A 23,540-nucleotide genomic window follows, 5' to 3' on the forward strand; every position below is an offset into this window, starting at 1 on the left:
GTGTTATGTATATAGATTATGCCCAATTTTAAATAGAGGTCATGCCAAATTTTATATAAGTATTATATACATAGATTATGCCCAATTTTAAGTAGAGGTCATGCCTAATCTTATACAAGTATTATATATAGGTTATACCTAATTTTATGTAAAATGTATGCATATTTTTATATACAATTTATTTGATATATATTTTTTGAAAATTTTAAATATATGTTGAAGTTCAAAACTCAGTTAAAATTATTGGGCTCTAACTCGATAATAATTTTTGGCTCGAATTCAAGTTTTGGTATAGGCAAGTTCGGGCCGGGCTCAATGCCACGCAGGCAGGCCAGTAACCCTCTCTATGAGCGGACTCATCTATCGAATTCATGGGTTGCGGAGTCGGGCCAGCGAAGAATCTAGTTCTAACCTGATAATGTTCCACCTGTCAAAATGTCATTGGCTACTTAGCTTACAGACGATGAGGAATCAGACTAAAGTGTGACGATCTTCCCCTACTCCCTTCTCTGCTGTCTCTGCAACATCCCGCAATCTGCTCAAACCAGTGAATCGTGAGTCGTTGCAGTGGAATTAGAAAAGAAAGATGGCAGTAATCTCCGCGCCACCCACTCACTCAAAGCTCCGCCACACGCGCTCTCGCTCGCATTTTTTCTCTGCCCCAACCGCTGCCTGGCGTTCCACCATCAAAATGGTGAAAACCTCCGCCGGGGGAGCAGGAGGTATTCCAGCCTTCAAGGAAGGGCAGCTAGAACGCCCCCGGTGGGTGGGAAAAACCTTGCTCTCCCATTTCGTCGGCGCTCTTATTTCCTTCAAGCCTCTCTACTCCCTCATGAAGGTTGGGGCAAGACAGGTGCTCATTAGGTTCGTGCGCGGCATGCGTACTTCTTCTGGAATTCGTAGTAGTTGCAGTCAGGTTAGTTTCTTCCTACCGATTGATGATTTGTATCTGTTCTTGCGAGCAGTACGGCGGAGCGGAGTAATATTCCGTGGCGGGAGATGACAAAAGAGATTCTTGAGTCGGAAGTCTACAAGGAAATGGAGAGTATAGAGAACCCCTCCCTCGTGTACCCAGATTGTAATCTCCTCCTAACTCTCTTCTGTGTTTCTTTAAAACATTAAAATCTCCTTGAAATTCTCCCATTCTATATATAACAGGGCATCCTGATCAGAAAATAGTGTTCGGCACTTCCATGAAATAACTGAAAACTTCTGAATGTCAAATTTCAAACTTCAGTTAGATCTTTCTTCATGCAAAATGTCAACAGCTTAGTGCCTGGTAAATCTTCGAAGGGCCTGACTTGTTCTGCAATACTTTTTGTCAGATTTTCTTTTTTTAATTAACATTTGAGCTGTTATTATTGTTACTTACCATTGCGCCAAAAGACCGGTCTCTTAACAAAGGCGCAACATGTATATTAAAGACAAGTCATTCCAATACTCCCCCGCTCGGGGAACACCCGTGTACAAATGCAAATGCACAATCCCACCTATACGGGGACGGCCAAAGACAAAGTCCCACCTATGCGGGGACTCGAACTCGAGACTACCTGCTCTGATACTATGTTACTTACCATTGCGCCAAAAGACCGGTCTCTTAGCGAAGGCGCAACATGCATATTAAAGACAAGTCATTCCAACAATTATTCCCCTTAGCGAATTTGAAAATAAAATTACAGATTTTACTTGTCTTTTTAATCTTAGTGATGTTTTGAAGAAACAGAAAATTGGGGTTCCATCATTCCAAAATGCTGTTTCTTGGATGTGTGAGTGGTGGATTACATCCTTTCTTAGTCTTCCATTCCTGAGACTGATGGCTTCGAGTGATTGTAAACAGATTATCTGAATCCGTTCCACGCATATGATGAAGGCAACCTTTCATGGCTGGTAATTACTTCCTTCTCTTTCTCACTTAGTGAATATCAAAAGAGTAAACTTCATTAAAAACGTTGCAGATCGTTGAAATCCTAAAAACTGTCTTATTGCAGGCAGCAGCAGAAGCAGAAGCAGCAACTATGTCAATGGTGAGGCGAGCAATCCCATACGCTTCTTCTCTAGATGAAGCTAATAAGATTGTCCGTGGAAATTGGCTGGAAGTGATACAACAACACCACAAAAAATATTCAGGAAATTCTGCAATTAGGGACATATTAGATATCGGTTGCTCAGTGGGTGTAAGCACAAGATTTCTTGCTGAAAGATTCCCTTCTGCTCAAATCACGGTAAATGTCCTTTATCTGTTTCGCTAGAGCAAGCTCGTCTTCGTTCCTAATGCTCCGATCACTTAGTAAAACTGTTTGCTCATGCTTGTGTTTTTTAGGCACTAGATCTTTCTCCTTACTTTCTTGCAGTAGCACAATACAAGGAAAAGCAAAATTTCTCAAGGAGTAAGCCAATCAGGTGGATTCATGGAAAGGGTGAATCCACTGGCTTACCTTCTCATTCGTTTGATCTCGTCTCAATTGCCTATGTGGTATGCTTCATCACATGTAAATTTCTCTATTCTGGGCATCCTTTCAGTTTTTGCTTTCCATTTAAAAATACAGTAAAAGAAGCAAAAATGGTGTTTCTGGATTGCGGTTTTGAATCTTAAATGCTCATTAATATTTCCAAATTTCCATACTGCAACTATGAGAAATTAATTGTTGGTTTCATTGTTTAAGAGTATCTGCATTAATACGTCATAACTCTGGAGTAACTTGCAGTTCCATGAATGTCCTGCGCAAGCAATCATCAACATACTAAAAGAAACTTTTCGAATTCTTCGGCCTGGAGGCACACTTGCAGTAACTGATAATTCGGTATGATAACATTTTTCTTCTTCTGAGTTACATAATTTACCAACTTGACTATTGCCCATTTTATTCTTCTGAGTTACATAATTTACCAGCTTGACTATTGCCCGGTATAACTTGTTTTGGTTTTCTTTTTTTCTCCATTCGCAGCCCAAATCCGAAATCCTTCAGGTGAGAAGCTCTTAGCTTTTCTGATAAAAGATCTGACTAATGCTCAAAAGCCTGAACTTACTGATATGGGTTTACTGTTTATTTGTGTAGGGACTGTCTCCAGTGTTGTTTACACTGATGAAGAGCACTGAACCATTTCTTGATGAATATTACTTGCTAGATCTAGACCATGCAATGAGAGAAGTGGGATTTGAAAATGTTTCCTCTCTTCTTACAGATCCTAGACACCGAACTGTGACAGCAACGGTTCCCATACTGTAGCAAGCAGTCTCTGCCCTGCTTCGATTTTGCAGAATTTGCTCAGAAGTTTGAAATATCAGAAGTAACTTCTCAAACATGAACATCAATTAGCATCGCGATGAGGAACTACAAGCTCGTCAGATAAATCTGGGGATGATAACAATGATGGAATGGGCAGGGGGTAGTCATCATTTATCATGGTCCTTCTATTTCCCATTTGAAAACTGAGTTCTTGCTCTCGAAGCATTTGAATAAAAAGGAAATTCTTGTAGCTGTCCAGACCTTATACGAAAGGATGCATATTATTTGCAATTCTCAAACTCTAAAGCTACCCCATCTTATGAAGATGGTGATTAAGTTATAAAAATTAACCAAGACCATAACTGAGAATTTTTGTGTTCTGGGCTTCACCAATTAATTACACGGATATTTATATAGAAGCTTTGAGAATGGAAAATTGAGGAAGAGGTTCACAAAAAAGTTTCGCAGCAAACCTTTGACAGTACAGAAACAAACAGAACTTGATTTAGTAGTTACAAGAGGACAGAACTTGACAAGAAAAAGTAAGAATCTCAATCCATCTACAATATCAACATCCATCAGTAATTACTTTCACTGTCAAGTCTTCATCATTTTTCTCTTTTCTTTTTTTGTGTTCTGTCATTCGACTCCATCCTCTTGTTTTTGGGAAAGGGTGTCCCAAACCAATTTAGATGTCTCAAGGTGGAAAATATTGTTTGCTACACTCTCTTCTGTACTAGTAATCAACCAACTAATGACAAGAATATCTTCTTTAAGTCATTGCTTATAGATAATATCTTCCTCTGAAAGCAAGAGAAGGTGTCTTAATTAGATGATCTGATAAAAGTCTCAGGTAATAAGAAATCTTTTAATGGATTGTGACCAGCATGACAATCCTTTCAATTGTATGGTAGTAATCTTGAGTAACTCACTCTTTATAATGAATTTTAGAAAAAATTCTTCAGCCATGATTTTTTATAATAGGCTGTGCCTTGATAAAAAAATTATAACCTTTGGATAGGATAAGACTAACCCAAGGTATGCAGCACTCACAAGCAAGGCTAGCCAAATAACTTGAAACAGTAAAGTGTGATTCATACCTGGAATAATAGGTTTTTGTAATGAAGTTTGAAAACTATGTAACAACAACTTGGATGGCTCCTCGGGTAATGCTTAGATGCAAGTGAGACAAAACAATACATCCAAGTTCAGGTACGAAAGAGTTTCAAACTCGATGATCTTGAGAGCCTTTGTAATCAGACTGCAACACGGGATTTCAAGTCCTTCACCAGCAAGGACTTGATTCTCAGCAAGTTTCTTCTTAGAGAGAGTTCTCCTTCAGCAAAGAACTTGAACTCAGGCCAACTGAAAAGTAAAGAAGACTATTGAACCAAGGGTGCTGCTTCTCGGTTAGAATCCTTCTCCAAGAAGGATTCGATTGTGACGAGTGTTGATTCTATTGTGCACAAGTCGTTCTTCTTAATCTTCAGATATCCTACTTCAACAAGGATTTAATTGCCCAAGGGATAGGGTGGCATCGAACCGAGCCAAGCCCGAACTTGCCTATGTTCGAGCCAAGTTTGATTAAAATATTTTGAACTCGAGCTCGAGTCGAGCCTAGCCTCAGGCCTAAAATTGTAATTAAACTCAAGCCCAATAATTTTAACCAAATTCGAGTTCGAGCTTTAACCTATATTTAAAACTTTGCATAAAATACAAGTCAAATAAATTGTATATAAAATTAATACATTTTACATAATAATGGGCATAACCTCTACTTAAAATTGGACATACCCTCTATATATTAACCTTACATAAAATTATCTATACACTATGTATTAAATTATTCATAAAAACTGTATAATTATGCATAAACTTTGTTCAATAATCAAACACAAAAATATTCCTTTGAAAAACAACACTAGTTTTGTCCATTTGTACTCAATCAGATAATTCTGATTCAAGGACTAGAAAACCAGATCATGGAGACAAATAAAAAGTTTAAGAAAAATGGTTTTGGATCACTTAATCGTATGCCCATTTTTCGTTTTTTCTTCGAAGTATGGATTCATACAGCAACAATTCTAAAATGATACCAATTTGTTCTTCTGAAAAACTTGAGTGGGGTTAGCATTAAGAAAGTTCTTCAAACAATTTGAGTCTCTTCAAGAGCCATGAGGAAGAGACAGTCGGAGTTCAAGAAACAATTTTTTTTCTTCACGTGCTTGTGATCTCACACATGCGATATTGCACGAGTGAAGATCGCATGATGTCTTCGCTCGCGCAGGGGGGAAAATATTTCTCCCCTAACTTAGGTATCTGGTTTTCCACTGAGACGACGTAGGGGGCAAGGGGGGGTCTAGTGGTGCCAGCGAGGAGTTGTCGTCGGGGCTGACTGTTGCGATTGAGGCGACGGCGACGGAAACAACGGTGAAGGCAGGCTAGGGGAGGAAGAAATTGAACCTAGCAGTGGCGAAGGCCGTCGACACGGTGATAAGGATCGGCAACGACAGACAAGGGGAGGAAGAAATCAAAGATGACTATCGCTCACTTTGGACTCCCGAGCCCTCGTTAAGTTAACGAGCCCGATTCACGAGCTTTTGATCAGAACCATGGTTCGGTCGAGCTTGGCTCATTAACTCAAACGAGCCTTATCTGGATCCAGAACTCGGTTTGAGATCTAGATAAATCGAATCGAACCAAGCCGAATTCGAGCTGCTCACAAACCGGCTCGTTTCGATGCCACCCCTACCTAAGGGAGTTGTTGTATTCGAAGCCAACTTAGGAAATATTTTTTCCAACTAAAATACTCAAGATCTTTGTACTCATTAATCCATGTGAAGTTATTTTCTCACTTGTAGAACATCTTTTATGGCTCTATATTTAGATAATTTGGGTAAAGGTCTACATTTTAGTACCTACTCTGATACTATATAAAGTTGGGTTGAAAATAGGTCCAAGGCCCATCCCAAAATGACTTGCCAACTTAGGAAACCTCTTTCCCAACTAATAAACTCAAGATCTTTGTACTTAGTAATTCATATGGAATTATTCTTTAATACTCTCCCTCACTTATAGGTCATCTTTTGTGACTTTACAAGTGGATAATTTGAATGAAAGCCCACATATGAGTAAATTTGAGATAATTTAACCCCAAAAGTAAACTTTTAAATAGATCAACCCAATCAGTTGTGAAAACTTGCTTACAAAAAGGTTATTGGACCTATGAATTCTATAGAGTTATAAATGGGTCTGGATGTGATATATCGGATAATATATGAAAACTTTAAAACTTCAAATCCTATTCGCTTCGATCTAAAATAAAAAAATTTGTATCTAGAATCGGAATATATAGATCTAGATCTTGTAAATATCTAAATCTGGGTTCAGAATATGAGAAACCTTATTTTCCCTCTAATTTTTATCCTCCCACTAATATCCCCCTTATTTATTTTACCTCGTGTTTTTTTAAATTTAATATTTTTTATTAGTTTTCAATTTTTATGTATTTTTAAAATTTTATTTTTATTATAAAAATTCAGATCCAAAAATTAACCGGATCTAAATACTATGAGAAAGGATATCAATTTCTGATAGTTTGTCGAATATCCAATTTCGGATAGTTTTTGGATATCCAAAATATCCGGATATCGGAATAGGATCGGTTTCGGAATTCCAAGATCCGGACAGGATCCGATCAGTTACTCGGCCTCTGGTCCGTCAGTGGGAAAGCAATCGCTTTAATCTTGATCGTTCACTTCTAACACTTCTGTTCAAAACCCTAAATCCCGTCCTTCTGCAAGTATAGAAGAGCGGCTTAGGGTTCTCGTGCAATCTCTCCCCTCGGCGCACTTTCTCTCAGCAGCCACACTTCTTTCCTTGCAATCTTTCAAACTAGATAGCTACTATGGCGGAGCGAGGTGGTGACCGCGGTGGTTTTGGCCGTGGATTCGGCCGTGGTGGACGTGGAGATCGGGGGCGTGGTGATAGGGGGCGTGGTGATCGACGAGGTGGACGCCGCGGTGGTGGCCGTCGAGAGGAAGAAGAAAAATGGGTCCCGGTAACGAAGCTTGGTCGTCTCGTGAAAGAAGGGAAAATCGTATCCCTCGAGCAGATCTATCTTCACTCTCTCCCCGTCAAAGAACATCAGATTGTGGAGGCCATGCTCGGTCCTAAGCTCAAGGATGAGGTTATGAAGATCATGCCCGTCCAGAAACAGACTCGCGCCGGTCAACGTACACGCTTTAAGGCCTTTGTCGTCGTTGGTGACGGTGATGGTCACGTGGGCCTCGGTGTGAAGTGCAGCAAGGAGGTCGCAACGGCCATTCGCGGTGCTATTATTCTAGCCAAGCTTTCAGTTATCCCCGTAAGGAGAGGATACTGGGGAAATAAGATCGGCAAGCCTCACACCGTGCCTTGCAAGGTTACGGGTAAGTGTGGGTCCGTCTTGGTGAGGATGGTTCCCGCGCCGCGTGGATCTGGTATTGTTGCTGCCAGAGTTCCGAAGAAGGTGTTGCAATTCGCGGGTATCGACGACGTATTTACCTGCACGAGGGGATCTACCAAAACGCTTGGAAACTTCGTCAAGGTTTTGAATTTATGACTTCTTCTGATGGATTGCTCTTTTTTTTTTTCTAGTTTCCGTGCAATATGTTTATCTGGCGAAGATTTAACTATCGTGGTAGACCTACCTGAATGCGTGATCTTATTTGTGTGCTGAATGTGTCTTATTTAGTGTTTTTTTATGGTGCAAATGTTTAGTTAGTTGAAAGGGCTTTTTTGTCCTCAACTTGTGTCTTCTAATGGCTAAACAGTTAGGTCTGTAACTTGTGATCTGTAGTCAGGTTATGTTAGTGGCCTATACAAGTTTCGTTGCATATGCAATATTGTCTTTCTTCAAAATTTTACTGTTATCGTTCATCTTGCGTCTTCTTTAAAATTTTGGTTGCCCTCTTGCTTCCATTTTATCAACTGCTAGGAAGACTTCTTTATTCAAGTCATGCTGGAAATTGTTCTACTATAAGCTCTCAATTCTTTGGGATATTGTCCTCAACCTTTGGGTGTCCTTTGAAATTGTTCTACAATAAGTTCTCAATTCTCTGGGATATTGTCCTCAACTGTTGGGTTTCCTTTGAAATTGTTCTACAATAAGTTCTCAATTCTCTGGGATATTGTCCTCAACTGTTGGGTTTCCTTTGAAATTGTTCTACAATAAGTTCTCAATTCTCTGGGATATTGTCCTCAATTGTTCGGTGTCCTTTTTTCCAAATATATATTTGACTATAATAGTTTAGCCATTTTGGTTCTTTTACATAGTGACGAGGACCTTCCTGTCTACACTTGGGTCTCAGAAAGTTAAGCCTGGACTGATGTTGGTATCTCTTTGTGTTCAGCTTGTTTTCTTTGATTGAGATCACATTGTTAGGAAGTGGCATTGTTTAGTGAACTAGATGATTTGTCTTTGTTTTAGTGTACTTGAGAGTCTGTCTAGCCAATTTAGCATTTATTTTCTCTTCCATAAGTATGTGTTTGCTTCAACATGTTGCATCTTAGTGTTCTTTAGGATTTCTTCTTCTGATGCGTCCTAGGTTCGTGTTTCTTGTATTTGCATTATCCAACAAAAATATTTTGAAGTAGAAACGTACACATGAACACATCATCTTATGTACATTACTTCATTTATGAAATGCAGGTGTCGATGTTTTGTTGTTTGAATCCTTTCTTGGTATGGATGTTATATTTATCGTCTTTCTTAATCTGTCATATTAATTTGTTGTAAATTGTGTACAGGCAACTTTTGATTGTCTGTTGAAGACCTATGGGTTCCTCACACCTGACTTTTGGAGGGAAACTCGTTTCAGTAAGTCACCGTTCCAGGACTACACGGATTTCTTGGCAAAACCAACAAAATCCGCCATCATTCTGGAGGAGATAGAGAAACTAGAGTCCTAGTTAAACTATTGGGTTTTTAAGGTTAGTTTTATTTTTCTTGGGAAGGTAGTTAAGATATGTTTTGGGGAGGGACAAACTTAGTTTTTTCAAAAAAATTGTTGCTACATGAGTTATCCTGTTCTGCTTGCATCATCTGCTGTAAAGGAGTTACATTTTGTTGCAGTTACGATTTTTGTATCTTTCCAATGCTTTTGGTCTTTTTAAAGTTTCTATAAAGATGAACTCGAGCATTTGCAGCAGGGAGGAGCCATTTCAATACAGAATGAACTAGTCTCTTATATATAGCCGGATTAGCTCTTTTGTCAATTATAAGCTTTTTCTTGGGGGAATGGACTGAAAAATATTCTTCCAAGTCTGAAAAAAAAACCCTGCTGGCCGGCAATGAATTTGCTACTTGCCGCTTGGTGTGTCATGGCCAGCGATGAATTTGTTGCAGTTGCAAAAATGAATTGGATAGAGTGGGGAGAGTAAGAGTGCATGTGCCAAATACAAGAGTCCGGTGGTGCTAATCCATGCACCTTATGGATAGATTTGAGCAGGTATGCGGTTCCGTAGAAAATGAATGGAATTGGATTAACTGGTATTAACAGTGCTCGAAGCAGAAGGAATTAGTCAATTAAATCGCTTCTAATTAATTGCATTGATGGTCATGTCTAGTTGTTCTGGATTTACGTCTCTTCCGTCTAATTAAAATGTGCAAGGTGTTCTAAATCTGAAATGTGGTTGGATTGTCTGTGTTTTTCCGTCACTAAATTTTACTGTGGCAGAAATTTTGCACTGTGCAAGAAAGAATTCTGTATAGTAATCGGACGTGCTTTCTAAAATGCAGGCTTGTGCCATGAAAGCAAAACTAGTACTGTATTCCAATAACTGTCTTATGGTGCCACAACAATGAAGAACAAAAGCTGTTATTGACGGAGTTAAAAAAGCCCATGCCAAAAGAACTTTTAAAACAGTAGGAGGGCCAGGCCAAGCGATCATATTTGCATATCACATATGTGATGCTTTGTTAGGAAGAGATGAGAAGGGACGAAAATATGAACATCGTTTTCAGCCTCCAGATAGCAAAAGAGCCTTTTAAAGGAAGGGAAGCTGCTGAAGTGGATAAGCTTGGATTGCCTCCCAAAAGTGTGGCTTCCCGAATTCTCCCTCTTTCAACATCCATTAACTAAACCTAGGCTGACTCAGCAAACTCAGCCTCTTCGGTTTTGTTTTTCTGTCCAGAAAAACAAATATCTTGGGTCCGAACTCCGACTCGGCGTCCGGATATTCGACAATCCCTGGCCGCAACCAATAAATTTTATAATCTTGTCAGTTCATGCGAATGTTTTTTAGTTTATTAGGTTAAGATAGAGATTACAGGTGGCCCACCAGCTTGTCTGACTCGATTACAAGCGGCCGGAAGCCTTCACGACATGTCAGCTCTCTGCCTTCACAAAAACATTTTTTTCTTCAAAAAAACATCACTTCTTCAAACTTCTCAATCCACGGTTGAAATTGCCCCACTCTGTGGGACCTCAGCAACTCTCTCTCCCACAGTTACCAGGAGTTTGCCGGACTTACGCGGTTGGAAACAGGATGTCCTCAAATATGGGCATTTAGACACTTTCGCCTTCCTTCTCCCATCTTGCCTCTGACTCTCCTAGATCAGTCTCAGAGGGAATACCAGAAACCGAGTGAAATACCAACCACCTCACCTCTTTCCATCGACCGATTTCACGATTTCTCTCCTCCATCCTCTTTCATGTCTATTTCCCCCTGGCGAACTCCTAAATCCTAGAGGGGAAAAGACGAATTCGCCATGACCGTAATCTCCTAGTGCCTCCTTCCCAGATTGCCCTGTTCGTCGCTGTTTCATCCTTCCGTGGGTTGATGACTTCTCCCGACGAGGACTGCGAGGAATCCATGACGATTTGCCTCCCCAAGAAGAACCCTAATCTTAATTCCCCCCCTGTCTATCGCATCTTGAATGGGATCGCCCCCGCTCCCCCCTCCGGGTGGTTAGAGATTCGCCTTTTTTATGTTCGTGTCTCGCCTTGCGTGATCGATGCCACTCCCGGTCATCTCACTCTTTCTCATGTTCGCCGTGAGATCGGGGTCGCCCTCGAGATTAATGGGTCTCGTATCCCTGCATCCGAGACCGCTTCTCTCACCCTTCGCCGGGACCGGCTTGATAAGGAGTCGTCGGAGGTCACCTATGTTAGCACCGATAGCGTCAGGGTTACCGGGCCTGTGGAATTCGAGGTGTATGAGTACCAGAACTTGATTCTCTGCGGTTCGCTCGAAAGAATGGACTCACCCTGGTGCAATGGGTTCGACGGTCACCAGCTGGAGAGCGACGCTAAGACTGGGTGGAGTATGGATTGCTACACGGCGGCGACGATTGCGACCGGCGGTTCTGCCTTCTTTCAACCGAAGCTTGGTATCTCGTCGCCGTCGATAGAGGTGTATGTAGCCGGATGTTGTTCGGGGTTTCCCTTGATTTTGACTAAGACGGTTCATCTCAGTCAGAGAAGGAAGCCGGCGAGACCGGGGATGCTTGATTCCATACCTGAGGATGAGGAGGCGGGAAGGGATCACAAAGGGGTTAATGGTTCGCTTCGCCACCGGACGTTACAGGTAGGAAAATATTTGCAACCGATATTTATCTCTGAGCCTATTCTATATATCCAGTGAAAGATCTCTCGATGGTCTTGTTTGTGAATTGCTTTTAGTCTTTGAAAGTAAAAGAATTGGAATTGGGTTGAAACTAAACTGGAACACTAAGTCTAGTTAGCCTTTGGTTGACAGAACTCTGGGATTCGTTGTAAATGTTCCAGATAAAGTTAAATAAATCATTTTAATCATTTTTTTACCTTTTGTTCCTCAATCAATAAGTTTATCTCGTATCCATTTTCTACCATGTGGTGTTTTTTTTAAGCATGAAGAGAATTTAGCAGACCATTAAGTTGATTATTATCTTATTACTCACTCGCCTAAATCATTGCATTTTTTTACCTTCTGTTCTCTCTTAAGAATCTGTTTAAGCTGAAAAGGATCATTCATCCTTTGCTCGACATTGCATTCTGTACTATCGTCATTCATATGTTGTCCTACATTTGGTATCCTATACGATTTTCCTGTGGACAAAGTCTCAAAGCCCTTCTTCTCGTCACAATATGTGGATTATCAACATTTTCACTGTACAGTGCATATCTACTTTTGCTAGTTAACTACTAATATTGATCTCTGTTCATATAGATTGTGTCCATATTAATCATATTTTTTCTGGTAGTGGACTTCGTTATCCAAAATGCAATGATTAGTCTTTATCTTTTTTCTGCAGCATCTATTGTGACTTGGTTCTGTTTTTTTTTTTTTTTAATAACTTGAGAGAATTAAAATTACGATAACATGCTCTTTGAAGCAATTGTGCAGACAAAAATCATGTCCTAACTGCAAAACTGTAAAAAAAAACCTATCTGGTGTGATCAAAGCCTGTTCTTTCTTCATGTGTGAAAGTGTCATCTATTTTCTGCTTCATATAGTTTTGCATATGGCCTAATCACTTTGGCTTGAAAGAATTTCATTTTTTCCATTCTTTTCATATCTCATGAAAAATGCTCTGGGTGTATTGATTTGCATCTTGCCAATCATGAATGTGCTACCTTTCCTGCTTTTGTAGAGCAGTGATTGGGTATTAGTGTTAGTGCTTCCATGAAATTGGAATTATCATTTGTTTTTATCCTTAGCTAGAGAGTCAAGACATTTTTTTTTCTAGAAAATTAGTCTGAACAGGTTTTCGTTCTACGTTTCTGAAGTCTGACTTATATATTTGGAAATATTTATCTCATGGGTTTCCTACTGTACAACCATGAAAATTATTGGGGACATTATTTTTGTTTCCTGGGGATGACTTTCCTGGATAGAACAAAGTGAGTATTTTTGTGGTATCAAATGCTAGCACAAAGAATGCATGATAATTCTTGCTTGAAGGATTTGATACACTGGATTATTACAAATTTAGCTGAAGAGACTTTGCCTATGCAGCTCTGGGATATTTAAAGAAGAAGAATCCTTATTTATATTTCTGGAGATAAAATAAAAAAGAATTTTTACAGAAAGAAGAGTACAAAGAGAAAAACAAACATGATAATAATCACTGCAGAGGTAGGCTATATGGAGATATATTCATCTGATATTTGGTTACTTTTCTGAAGGCTTCGTTACATTGGATACCTCAACATTTATATTCTCAACCGGCTTTAGATGACCATGTGTGTCTCTAAACAAATGATTCTCTCGAGCCTTAGAGGTTTTACTGGCAGGATAACTCTCAGTCGTTAGCAAGCCAAGACAATTCGACAGTAGTCATAGGCCTCTAAGAAGTTGAAAAACTTGCACTTTATGTGCTGGGGACTAGAGAAGATAATCCGTTATTTGACTACTCTTTCTTTAGATCTTTTTGAGATTCTTAAGAAGTACAACGGTCCAAATCTTAAGAAACTGGTACTGATCGCTCTTTATCAGCATATGCCACTCTTCGTGTTAACGAAAATGATGCAAAATTGTTTTAAAAAAAACAGATGAGAATGGTTGAGCACGTAGGTGTGAACTTCTGGAGCATTGAAAGGCTGTTTTTTTTAATGAAAAAAATTATATGTTTTCCTACTGGAAGAATACTATGTTTTGTTTATTACCTTTTTGACTATAACTTTATATTATTTTGCTTATTTATTTTTCTTTTGCGTTCTGTTAGAACCCTTTAGTAAGCTTATCTGAATTGTAATCTCTTCAAGTTTTCAGTTGAGTACTACTAACTGTCATCATAGAACTTTGATATGAAAAAAATTACTGCCAAATCTTGTTGTTGGATAATGGGTTGACCCGAAACTCGGTTTTTCTCCTTTTTCTTTTGCAGATCACGGATGGGGAAACCGATGGCTATGATTCAGAAGGCAAAATTGGGAATCATGACTTTTACCACCCCGAAGATAGATATTATGACGAAGATGGGCAATTGTCATGGTTCAATGCTGGGGTGAGAGTTGGAGTGGGAATCGGCTTGGGCATGTGCCTTGGGATTGGTATTGGTGTTGGGCTACTCATGCGCTCATACCAAGCAACGACTAGAACCTTCAAGAGGCGCTTTCTGTAAGATTCCCTACTCCAATTTTGTAACGAGAAAGGAGAGGTGGGCCTAGCAGGAGTGCACCTGTCTCTGTAAAAAATCCCACGAAAGTCGCTGGAAAGAAAGCTCTTTCAGTTTCTCATTCAGATAAACGAGATTAGTTTTTTTGTCAAGTGAGTGGAGATTGTACAGTCCGTTTGTTCCTGGGTGCGTGCGTTTCGTTTTTCTCTTTTGGGTTCTGCATTGGCTCACTCTCTTAGTCGTCCCTTTCTGTTTGTTTTCAATAGAGGGTTGCATGCATGTAATAGCATTTCTGCTTGATCATAGAGGCCCTGGATTCCTAAGCTGTATATCCGTCTAATATGCAGTGAGGTTCGGATGCTAATGATGCATGTTTGTCTCGTATGTGATTAGATCTCTCAGTGGGTTTTGTAACTTGTAAAGTTTATTTTAAAGGTTATGCACCAGTTCATGTGCGTTTCCCTGGTATTTCCGGACTCTTTGACCAAATATTTTATAAGAAAGAGAAGCATTTTTCGGTAGGAAGATAGATTTACAGGCACTGAACCATCAAGGGGAAGAGTTTTCCAGCTTTCTACGAAGAGGCTGTGGATAGGGGTGGCATCGGTTCACGAGCGGCTTGAGTTCGGTTTATCTGGATTCGGTTCGAGATCTTCGGAAGCTAGCGAACCGATAACTTTAACTTCTTAGGAACTGGGGAATCGCAATAAGCATCGGCCGTGGAGGAGGATAGCAGATGGTGACTGTCGGTGAGAGTCGCGGAGGAGGTGACGATGTCAGCATCGGCTCTCTCATTTGCTGTTTTCTTTTTTGTTAGGTGGAGAGTCTGTGAGAGTGTACTTTCTTTTTTGTTAGACTTAGGGTCACTTACCCTTTTTCAAATTTCCTCCCTTAGCCAAGATTTCCCTACTTGTTTATGAGCCTCAAGTACCTTTTGTTAGTCAATTTTTCATTGTCCAAAAGACTTCCACATTCTTGAGCAATAATTTATATTTTTCAGGCAAGTTTTTATTTACTCTTAATAACTATTTGGTTGAAAGTTATTGGATTTAGGATCTCATGACAAGGTCTTTGTCCAAGGTGGTGAGAGAGGAGAGGAAGAAGAGGAGAAGAAATGAAGAGGAAGAAAGAAGAAGATAAGAAAAGGGAAGAAACAACTAGAGAGACGGAGAGAGAGAGAGAGAGCTAGAGAGAAGAGAGAAAACAAGGGACGAATTTGAGAGAAAAGTGCGAGACTTCATGATCTACCTCATGCCTTGAGCCTCTATTTATAGTTATGTAAGGAGGTTCACAATGACTATAATACCCTTAGGGTTACAAGTTTTGAAAAAGAAAAGACATAAGTAGACATATATCATCTTCCTTAATTACATTCTTATCTTTTTTAATTTCTGCTTTTGCCATCTCTTTGAGGTGGGAGAGGTATTTACATTGATGCTACTTTGAGACGTCTTCCAACAAAAACCTTGGAGATTACTAATTAAGCTAGAGTTTTTTCCTTGCGCAAGAGTTCTCCCACATCCTTTTGAACGCTAGTCATGAAAGAAGGCAACACTAGGAGTTGATCTCCGATTAGGACCTTTTTTTCTTCAAAATGATTGCTTATCTTGAGTTGAATTAAAAAACAAGTCATACAAAACTTTTTAATTCTAGCTTATCAAAAAATTTCATACAAATCATTAATGACCCTCAAGGCAAAATTGTAACTAGAAAAGCAACTCATGAAAATATGGCAAACAGTGCTTTCGTTTCTCAAATACAACCCAAATGCTTTGCCAAAGCTAAAAAATAAGACTTTTGGATTATGGCAAAGTGAGAAGAATTGAATTAATTTGAAAGAAACTAAGTTTGGACTCTAGTACCTAGACCTGAAAATCATCAAGTCATTGAAACAAAATGGGTATTTGGGAACAAAGCGAATGAAGAAAATCAAGTTGTGAGAAACAAAATTACTAGTTGCCAAAGGGTATTACGAAGAAGAAAGTGTGAATTTTGAAGAAACTTATGCAGCTGTGGCAAGACTAGAGGCAATTCTAATCCTCTTAGCCTATGCTTCTCACATGAAATTCAAATTGTACCAAATGGATGTAAAGATTGCATGGTTTGAATAGGTACATACAAGAAGAGGTAAATGTTGCACAACTTGAAGGATTTGAAATTGTGAGTAAGCTTGAACATATATACATTGCATAAAGCACTATATGGGTTAAAGCAAGCTCCAAGAGAGTGGTATGAAAGATTAAGTGAATTTTTAGAAAAGAATAATTATAAGAGAGGAAGCGTAGATAAGACTCTATTTACTAAGAACCATGATCAAAACTTAATTATCATTCAAATTTATGTGAATGATATCATTTTTTGTTCTACAAATCCCTCTCACTGTGAAAAATTTGCTAGTGTAATAAAGAATGAGTTTGAAATGAGTTTAATGGATAAACTCACATACTTCTTTGGACTTCAAGTAACTCAAACTGAAAATGGCACAATCATAAATCAATCCAATAACACTAAGGGGTTGCTTAAGAGATTCAATATTGAAAATCTTAAGTCAATTAGCACACTTATGAGTTCGTCCTTGAAACTTGACTCGGACAACTCTGGTAGGGCCATAAATAAAAATGTATAGAAGCATGATTGGATCCCTACGTTACCTTTCAACCAGTAGATCAGATATAATGTTTTCGGTATGCCTATGTGCTAGATATCAATCCGATCCTAGAGAATCTCACTCAGTGGCAGTAAAAATAATTTTCCATTATCTACTTGGGACACCCAATTAAGGTCTTTGGTACTCAAACTCTTCATTCATTGATCTAGTCGGTTACTCAGATGTTGATTTTGCCGGTTGCAAAATTGACAGAAAGAGAAAAGTGATAGTTGCCAATTACTTGGAAATATGTTTGTCTCTTGGTTTTACAAGAAACAATACTCAATTGCATTATCCACTACTAAAGCTAAATACAGAAGTTATGTTCAACTTTTTGGATAAAACAACAACTGGACGATTACCCCTTAGAGCAAAAAGAAATTTCAATCCATTGTGACAACATGAGCGCCATAAGCTTAAGTAACAATCCGGTCCACCATTCTTGATCAAAACATGTAGAAATTATACATCATTTTATCAGAGAGCTTGTCTAAACCAAAGTAATAAAAATTGAGTTTGTCCCTATTGAAAATAATTACCGGATATCTTTACGAAGCCATTAGAACTTGACCATTTCTCTAAGCTTCAAGGAGAGCTAGGCATAAGCAATCCACCTTGATTCATTTCCATTTCAGTCACTCTACTAAGGTCATTGATCGATCAATGCTTATTGGTTGATGGATCAATCGAAATAGAATGATCGATCATTTACCATGCGAACATAGAAGATGAGCAGCCACGTTCAAATTTTTAACCCATCTCTTCATCCCAAATCATTTCAAAACCTAGTCCAACGATTTTCCAAAACTCCAGTGACCCCAAATCTCCATTCTCATTTTGTTGATTGAGAGATTTATCTTCAAATCCGAGGCTAATACCCTCATTTCATCCTTTTTTTCTCTCAAAACCGAACATAGCCAAAAATGGGTAGGACAAAGGTCATGGCAAAGAAGAAGACTCCTTGGAAAGACAACGACATTTGCAACGAAATGCCAAATTGGAGGGAGTACTTTCATACTCAAACTCAAATAGAAAGGTATTTCTCCATTTTTTCCCTAAAGAGTGTCGTTGAACCAATGAAAGTCGATATTTCCTTTTGTGAAAGGGAAATAGAGGACTTTGCTAAGCTCTTCCAGCATTACAAAGGCTTACTGGAGAGAGAGGAGCCCGTGTATCCCCTTCTAGTGAAGGCATTTTACATGAACCTAGAGATCCTCAGCTTGGGTCTCACAGTCTTAAATTTTCTTCCGATATGAAGAAAACAACCCTATCTATTTAGACACCCGCTCTGAATGATCTCCTCGGCTCCACCGTCACGAGCATGACGAGGTATATAAAGGAAAATTGGCTACGGATCTCCATGAGGACCTCCCTCAAAATATACAAGATGCAATTTTTGCTATCTTTGGACAGACAGTTGGGAGTTCCTCTGAGGTGAGGATACAAGACCTCACCATGCCACAAAGAGTCGCCATGGAAATAGTGACTCATGTTTTGAATCTCACAAAGGGCACCTTCTCTCGGCTGACCACAATTGATATTTTCTGGTAGAAGGCACCTTCTCATGTTTTAGAAATTATACATCATTTTATCAGAGAGCTTGTCTAAACCAAAGTAATAAAAATTGAGTTTGTCCCTATTGAAAATAATTACCGGATATCTTTACGAAGCCATTAGAACTTGACCATTTCTCTAAGCTTCAAGGAGAGCTAGGCATGAGCAACCCACCTTGATTCATTTCCATTTCAGTCACTCTACTAAGGTCATTGATCGATCAATGCTTATTGGTTGATGGATCAATCGAAATAGAATGATCGATCATTTACCATGCGAACATAGAAGATGAGCAGCCACGTTCAAATTTTTAACCCATCTCTTCATCCCAAATCATTTCAAAACCTAGTCCAACGATTTTCCAAAACTCCAGTGACCCCAAATCTCCATTCTCATTTTGTTGTTTGAGAGATTTATCTTCAAATCCGAGGCTAATACCCTCATTTCATCCTTTTTTTCTCTCAAAACCGAACATAGCCAAAAATGAGTAGGACAAAGGTCATGGCAAAGAAGAAGACTCCCTGGAAAGACAACGACATTTGCAACGAAATGCCAAATTGGAGGGAGTACTTTCATACTCAAACTCAAATAGAAAGGTATTTCTCCATTTTTTCCCTAAAGAGTGTCGTTGAACCAATGAAAGTCGATATTTCCTTTTGTGAAAGGGAAATAGAGGACTTTGCTAAGCTCTTCCAGCCTTACAAAGGCTTATTGGAGAGAGAGGAGCCCGTGTATCCCCTTCTAGTGAAGGCATTTTACATGAACCTAGAGATCCTCAGCTTGGGTCTCACGGTCTTAAATTTTCTTCCGATATGAAGAAAACAACCCTATCTATTTAGACACCCGCTCTGAGTGATCTCCTCGGCTCCACCGTCACGAGCATGACGAGGTATATAAAGGAAAATTGGCTACGGATCTCCATGAGGACCTCCCTCAAAATATACAAGCTGCAATTTTTGCTGTCTTTGGACAAACAGTTGGGAGTTCCTCTGAGGTGAGGATACAAGACCTCACCATGCCACAAAGAGTCGCCATGGAAATAGTGACTCATGTTTTGAATCCCACGAAGGGCACTTTCTCTCGGCTGACCACAATTGATATTTTCTGGTAGAAGGCTATCTTGCAAAGGGTCCTTCTGGATTATGGATATTTCATGGCCAGTCTATCATTAGCATAAGAGATTACTGCCATCCTCCTCTATAGTGGTATAGACCTCTCAGATTAGGTTTTTATGGACATGACAAGGAAGAGGTCCATTGGAGAAGTAAAGGTTGAAGATTTTGGTTTTTCTAAGTGATGCGGACTTTGGATACAAAATGATAAAATTCCAAAGGGGACAACCCCACAGCAAGCCGCTTGCGAAGACAAAATGAGTTCAGAGCCTCTTGTAGAATAGTACGAATTTGAAAAGAGGAGAAGAACATAAGAGGGTGCATCATCATCTACTGATGGGCTCTCTACTATTGAAGACACCATCGATGATGTTCATGCTACTTAGATATCAATTATGTCTCACTTCGACCTAGTGACGAGACAACTGCAGAGGATCGAGCAGCAGTTTGATATCATTCTCAAGTGACTCCCACCTTCAGCCTAGTTGACCATAGGATTCACCTAAATTATTTTATATATGTTTTTAATTTTATACTTGTACACATTTTTTAATCATTTGAACATATCTTATGACATGGCCATTGAGCTACTTTTTGTTTAATACTATGCATTCAATTTTACCATCTTTTTAAGTATGACAAAAAGGGGGAGAAGAAAATTTAGGGAACTTGGATCAAAATGACCTAGCACACATACAATTGTGCTTACAAAGATTAAAAACAAATAATGCACAAATTATGGGAGAGCATATAATATAATTGCATATTTACTTAACTTCAACCACTAGGGAAGTGTTATCTTTACTTTTTCCAAGTTAGGTTTTGTCATCATAAAAAAAGGGAGAGATTGTTGACCATAGGTTGACTCTCACATTACTTTTGATGATAACAAAACTTAATTGAGTTAATAACTTGCAAATCTACTATTTTAGATACTTAACCTTCAAGAGCATCTTAAGGTTTGAAGCATCAAATCCAAAATGAAGACCTCATGCATGAAATGAAGAACATCTCTTAACGTGAATACTCGAGTTCAAACTTGAATAGACAAATAGTTAAACTCATTCACTTTATGTAAGAGAGTATTTTAACTCTTATTTGTTAAGTATTTGTGATATCGGAGCTTTAGGATATTAAATTGCATATAGATATGTTTAGAATCATCATACATATCACTTAGAAACATGTTAAAGCACTTAGAGATAAATTCCTATGCTTTATAAAGACATATTTTTATCTGGCATTGGAATTATTGATCAGTCACTGACTATGATCGATCATCCAGGACTATACTAGCCAGAAATATAAAGCATGATCGATCAACCATAGTCGATTGATCGTTCATCCAAGACATTGTCATTTCATGTTATAATGCATGATTAATCATCCCACAAAGATTGATTGATCATATTTGTCCAAACAAGCTAAATTAACATGGAATGATTGATTACCCCACAGAGATTGATCAATTGTAGCTGTCCAAGCGAGTTGAATTAACACGGAACGATCGATCATCCCTCTAGATTGATAGATTAGTCAAAACATTGTCAGTAAGGGACTTCGAGCATGATCGATCAAATGAAAATACACTGATCAATCATACTTGTTATGCATAGCTAGAGGGAATATCTATTGATCGATCAACCACTGGCAATGATCAATCAACTTAAATTTTATAGAACAACGGTAACATATTTATCGATTAGTCCATCGAACAATAAGTTAGTGTCTGACAGAAAAGTAGTCGTTATGATCGATCAGTCACTTACTAGTGATCGATCAATCAACAGTCTTATTTTTGCTAACGGGCAAATAACAACTAGTTTGAGTTAGAGAAGTTATAAATACTCTACCAAACCATGAGTAAAGAGAGGCATGAACATTTATTGGCATATATTCAAGCCACAAAGCTTGATCTTGAAAATATTCTTTTAAAAGTGCTTTTGAGAGAAAGAGAGTGTTCTTTCCTATCTTTGAAAAACCTTAATCTCTTCCAATCATCCTTGCATACATAATAGTACAAGCTCCTTGATCATTATACAACGTGCAATAAAAGAGGAGGAAACTTGAAATCTCTCAAGGAGAAACGTCTCTCCAAGTAAAGTTGTAAAATTAAAATTTTCCTTTTCTTTTATGATATTATGAAAGGTTTATCTAGAACATGTTAATCTATATAGAAAGATCTACCTAGATCTAAAATCTAACAACAATTTATTGGCGAGATTGGATTGTAAGAAAATCGTGTATTGAGCTACTTGTGACTGAAGAAAACCAAAATCTCTTTATAATTTTCCAACTATTAGAGTGTAATAATGAATACTTTCCCAAGCAAGGGTTCTTGGTAGGTGACTACCACTAGGGGAACAATGAGAAAAAAAAATCTTTTTATCCATATGGTGTGTGCATGTCTATACTTACATTGAATTGCTTATATGCATGATATTTTATTTACTTGCACAAATCGGTTTTAATTTGAATAATTCAATTAACCACCCCCACCCTTCCCTCGCTCTTGAGAAGCCACCTAGGCCAACAATACAAAGTACTTTAGTGGTGGTGAAGCTTACACTGATACCAAGTGGTGGCCTAGGGACAACTATTCAAAGTTTGCTAATCCAGTTGAACTACTGATTAGGGTTGTTACCATAGTCAAGCTTTTGCAAGGCATCATAGCAAGGAAGAGAGTGAAAGATGTATAATTTGAGAAGTGGCCAAGTGGGAGATAGATCAAGTTGAAGTTTAAGACCTGAGAGTTGATGTCTACATTGAAGACATTGAAGACCTAGGCATGTAAACTTTTTATTTTTATTTTTATTTTGATAAATTATGTAACAACTTAAGGGAGGGTGTGAAAAAATTGACATTTTAAGGGTAGCTAAGTAATATGCTAGGAGATTTCTATTTTATTTCTTAGCTTACTTTTCTTTCTTACTAGCTGTCCTAGGTGTTTAAGGCTCAAAATTAGGTTGAATTGATCTCCATGTGTGTTGTGGAGACTATTTCTTAGTTTTTATAATCTTTTCTATTAAAAATTCAAAGTTATATGAGACAGGTAATTCCTTTTCCTTTCACACTCGTTCAACCTCTCTTTCTCTCATTGCTTTAGGAGCCAAACACAATCAATCCCATTTGATTCACATATCTGACCTGCACAACTAGGATCAGCTCTTTGATTTGTGTGCATATTTGATGTACATAACACATTCATTAAGTAGATTTGTGATGCATATTTGATGTGCACATCGACACTCATTCCACATATTGTACTAGATCTACTACCAAAACTGCATCCAAGCCACAAACCTGATATGCACATCCACAATTAAAAAACCATAGCCAGCTTTGATTTCATCCTTGAAGACTTGAACTACAAGTCCAATGTAGCACCTGTGTGCCTTTTTATAGTTTTTTTTAAAGCTTGCTAAAGGTTTTAAAAGGGCTAGGTGAGTTTCTTCTTAATTTGGTTGCATTTCAACTTGTGGTTATTATTTCGGTTCAAATTGATGGCTAACTTTGTGGTCATTTTTCATGTCTTTTATATTTTTTATGATTATTTTTGTAGTCTACCGTTGATGTCTCTTATTTTTGGTAATAAGGAGACTGGATTATTATTTTTTAATTATTATTTTAGTATTTTTTATAAAAGGGTAATAAAGTAATTTTTACTTGTATTATTATCAAATCATGTGTCACCTTAATTGTCTGTCAGATTTAAATCACAAGGCCGTAGTTAAAATTATTGCATCTTGTAGCCTACATTTAAAAATATGACATCTAAAAAGGTTATGTTTGAAAATTACCCTTAAAAGAGTTGATTTCACTGACGAGGAAGGGAAGGGAGCCCCACCTCCTTCTGCATTTTGTTATTTGGATGAGGAAGGGGTTTGTTACCCTTCCCTCTTGCCCAACAAAAAGTC

The 23,540-nt window shown here is 38.4% G+C and overlaps 3 protein-coding genes across 5 annotated transcripts; all 3 read left to right on the plus strand.

The window, feature by feature from the left end:
* The first annotated feature begins 526 nt into the window (after positions 1-526).
* Positions 527-3,477, plus strand: LOC137948397 (uncharacterized). 3 transcript variants are annotated; one of them, XM_068794479.1, is made up of 8 exons: positions 527-864; positions 966-1,078; positions 1,838-1,887; positions 1,989-2,222; positions 2,321-2,473; positions 2,706-2,801; positions 2,946-2,966; positions 3,057-3,477. In XM_068794479.1, the coding sequence occupies exons 1-8, from the start codon at positions 587-589 to the stop codon at positions 3,225-3,227; spliced, it is 1,116 nt and encodes a 371-aa protein (XP_068650580.1). In that variant the 5' UTR covers positions 527-586; the 3' UTR covers positions 3,228-3,477. The 3 variants fall into 3 exon arrangements, with proteins under 3 accessions (XP_068650580.1, XP_068650581.1, XP_068650582.1); XM_068794480.1 differs by having other exon boundaries at positions 765-853; XM_068794481.1 differs by lacking the exon at positions 527-864 and having other exon boundaries at positions 990-1,279.
* Positions 3,478-7,046: 3,569 nt separating this feature from the next.
* Positions 7,047-9,418, plus strand: LOC137948502 (small ribosomal subunit protein uS5x-like). The gene is made up of 2 exons (XM_068794587.1): positions 7,047-7,815; positions 9,018-9,418. The coding sequence occupies exons 1-2, from the start codon at positions 7,135-7,137 to the stop codon at positions 9,177-9,179; spliced, it is 843 nt and encodes a 280-aa protein (XP_068650688.1). The 5' UTR covers positions 7,047-7,134; the 3' UTR covers positions 9,180-9,418.
* A 1,336-nt stretch (positions 9,419-10,754) lies between these two features.
* LOC137947983 (uncharacterized protein At1g01500-like) lies at positions 10,755-15,225 on the plus strand. The gene is made up of 2 exons (XM_068793864.1): positions 10,755-11,798; positions 14,080-15,225. The coding sequence occupies exons 1-2, from the start codon at positions 11,052-11,054 to the stop codon at positions 14,314-14,316; spliced, it is 984 nt and encodes a 327-aa protein (XP_068649965.1). The 5' UTR covers positions 10,755-11,051; the 3' UTR covers positions 14,317-15,225.
* The last annotated feature ends 8,315 nt before the right edge of the window (positions 15,226-23,540 follow it).

The sequence above is a fragment of the Aristolochia californica genome, unplaced genomic scaffold (assembly GCF_029961685.1).
Source record: "Aristolochia californica isolate CCGP_79_NKW_82.1479 unplaced genomic scaffold, dmAriCali1.0.hap1 SCAF_13, whole genome shotgun sequence".
Lineage (NCBI taxonomy): Eukaryota > Viridiplantae > Streptophyta > Magnoliopsida > Piperales > Aristolochiaceae > Aristolochia > Aristolochia californica.

What these genes read in the sequence shown, in the direction of transcription:
- LOC137948397 (XM_068794479.1), top strand. Translation starts at nt 587, where the DNA reads ATGGCAGTAATCTCCGCGCCACCCACTCACTCAAAGCTCCGCCACACG. An exon ending in CTCCCTCGTGTACCCAGATT is followed by an intron (nt 1,079 to 1,837) that starts GTAATCTCCTCC and finishes GATTGTAAACAG; the next exon opens with ATTATCTGAATCCGTTCCAC. An exon ending in CCAAATCCGAAATCCTTCAG is followed by an intron (nt 2,967 to 3,056) that starts GTGAGAAGCTCT and finishes TTATTTGTGTAG; the next exon opens with GGACTGTCTCCAGTGTTGTT.
- LOC137948502 (XM_068794587.1), top strand. Translation starts at nt 7,135, where the DNA reads ATGGCGGAGCGAGGTGGTGACCGCGGTGGTTTTGGCCGTGGATTCGGC. An exon ending in CGCTTGGAAACTTCGTCAAG is followed by an intron (nt 7,816 to 9,017) that starts GTTTTGAATTTA and finishes AATTGTGTACAG; the next exon opens with GCAACTTTTGATTGTCTGTT.
- LOC137947983 (XM_068793864.1), top strand. Translation starts at nt 11,052, where the DNA reads ATGACTTCTCCCGACGAGGACTGCGAGGAATCCATGACGATTTGCCTC. An exon ending in TTCGCCACCGGACGTTACAG is followed by an intron (nt 11,799 to 14,079) that starts GTAGGAAAATAT and finishes TTTCTTTTGCAG; the next exon opens with ATCACGGATGGGGAAACCGA.